General features: G+C 45.9%; 1 gene segment (V, D, J or C); it reads right to left on the minus strand.

Moving 5' to 3' along the window:
- Window positions 1-205: 205 nt before the first annotated feature.
- On the minus strand, window positions 206-706 carry LOC118575654. The segment is given in 2 exon segments: window positions 206-576; window positions 661-706. Coding segments are annotated over 2 exon segments (417 nt in total).
- Window positions 707-1,652: the final 946 nt, after the last annotated feature.

Genomic DNA, 1,652 nt, shown 5'->3' on the forward strand with positions numbered 1-1,652 from the left:
AGGAGGAAGCGGAAGACGAAGGATCGGGAAGAGCTCTGTCTCTTGGTTCCCGGACTCTGGACGCGGGAGGTAGACCGAGCAGAGTTCTCCAGAACACCGCCGGACTGCGCTATACCCTTGCCAGACCCTGTAACCTACCCCTTCATTTGTAAGTTACCCCACAAAATAAACCTCCCTTTTAACTACGTGGAGTGGCCTTAATAATTTAACCAATACCGATGTCTCCATAGGGAGGTTTTTGTGCAGGCTCACATTGGAGTTCCCTCACTGTGTCTCTGGCACAGAAATACATGGCTGTGTCCTCAGTTTGCAGATTGTTCAGTTTTAAGTAAACTTGGCTCTTGGAGGTGTCCCTGCTGATGGTGACTCGGGATTTGAGAGCTGAATTATAACCTGTACTTCCATCTCTCCATATTGCTCCCATCCACTCCAGACCCTTTCCTGGAGGCTGGCAGACCCAGCTGACACCATTGCTGGTAAATGAGAACCCAGAGACAGTGCAAGTGAGAGACAGGGTCTGTGAGGGCTGCACCAGACCAGGTCCTGACTCCTTCAGCTGCACCTGGGACAGGGCACCTGGGGACAAACAACATTACCATCAGGCTTATGTCCCATAGATGATATGCCTGGGTCCCTCCTCTGAAAGTCTGACACACTTACAGCTTGGAAAGGTCACCAGACAGAGGAGCAGCACCAGGACAGCCATGCTCTGCTGGAGGCTCTGTTGAGCAGGAGATGGGGCTCCTCAGCTAGGCCTGGGCTTTCAGCCTGAGCCTGAGGGCTGCTTTGCATTGAGAGGGGTTCCTGAGAGGATAAAAGGAAGCACAGGGCAAGGCTTCCACTCTTCCCTCAGGTGACTGAGATTTGCCATGTGCTTCCTAGAAGAACTGGTGATGGAAACTCAGGAAATTTTCCTGTTTTTTTTTTTTTTTTTCTGGATTTCAATCCCTGAGAAATGAGAAATAGTATGAATAACTCTGTGCAGACCTGACAAGCAAAACGTAAGAGTGTTTATACTAAGTGAGTCTACATCCACACAGAACAGGCAGAACTGGGTACCCTGTCCTACTGCATTTTTAGAACTCTATGAATTCCTGAAGTGAATTTAGGATGGAGTTGGGCCTCTTAGTCATCAGAAACTCTGCTCAAGAAACAGTTAAAAATGTATAGTTTTGATTTCAGTGGAATTTTCTCATTCTCATCATCCATCCAGGAAATAATTTGTGAGGAAGCAGCTCACTTACACTGTTACATGTGATCGTGTGTTTATCTGAGAGCATCCCCACGAGACTGATTTCAACCTCTTCACCTTCTCACAGGGAACACTGTACCTGGAGATTAGGTTTTACTTCCTCTTGGTTTATGTCAGTTTGTCTTTCTCTGTGCACTTTATATCTGTTTATACCTTGTGACAAAGAGCATCTCAGGTTCCTAAATATGATTATTGCATTGGTAAGGAATGGGAAGACAAGCTGTTCATAAAACACTATAGTATTCAACTAGGCTTGAGGTTTATGTCAAGTAAAGTAGAAAATAAGCCAGAGAAGCTGAAGTCAAGCCAAGAAGTAGAGAAGAAATAGACATGATTATAGGGACCCTTTGCCTTGAGGTATTGTTCGCCATAGAGAACAAGAGTTGGCTGAGTTTTCCTA

This window comes from Onychomys torridus, unplaced genomic scaffold (genome assembly GCF_903995425.1).
Source record: "Onychomys torridus unplaced genomic scaffold, mOncTor1.1, whole genome shotgun sequence".
NCBI classification, from domain to species: Eukaryota; Metazoa; Chordata; class Mammalia; order Rodentia; family Cricetidae; genus Onychomys; species Onychomys torridus.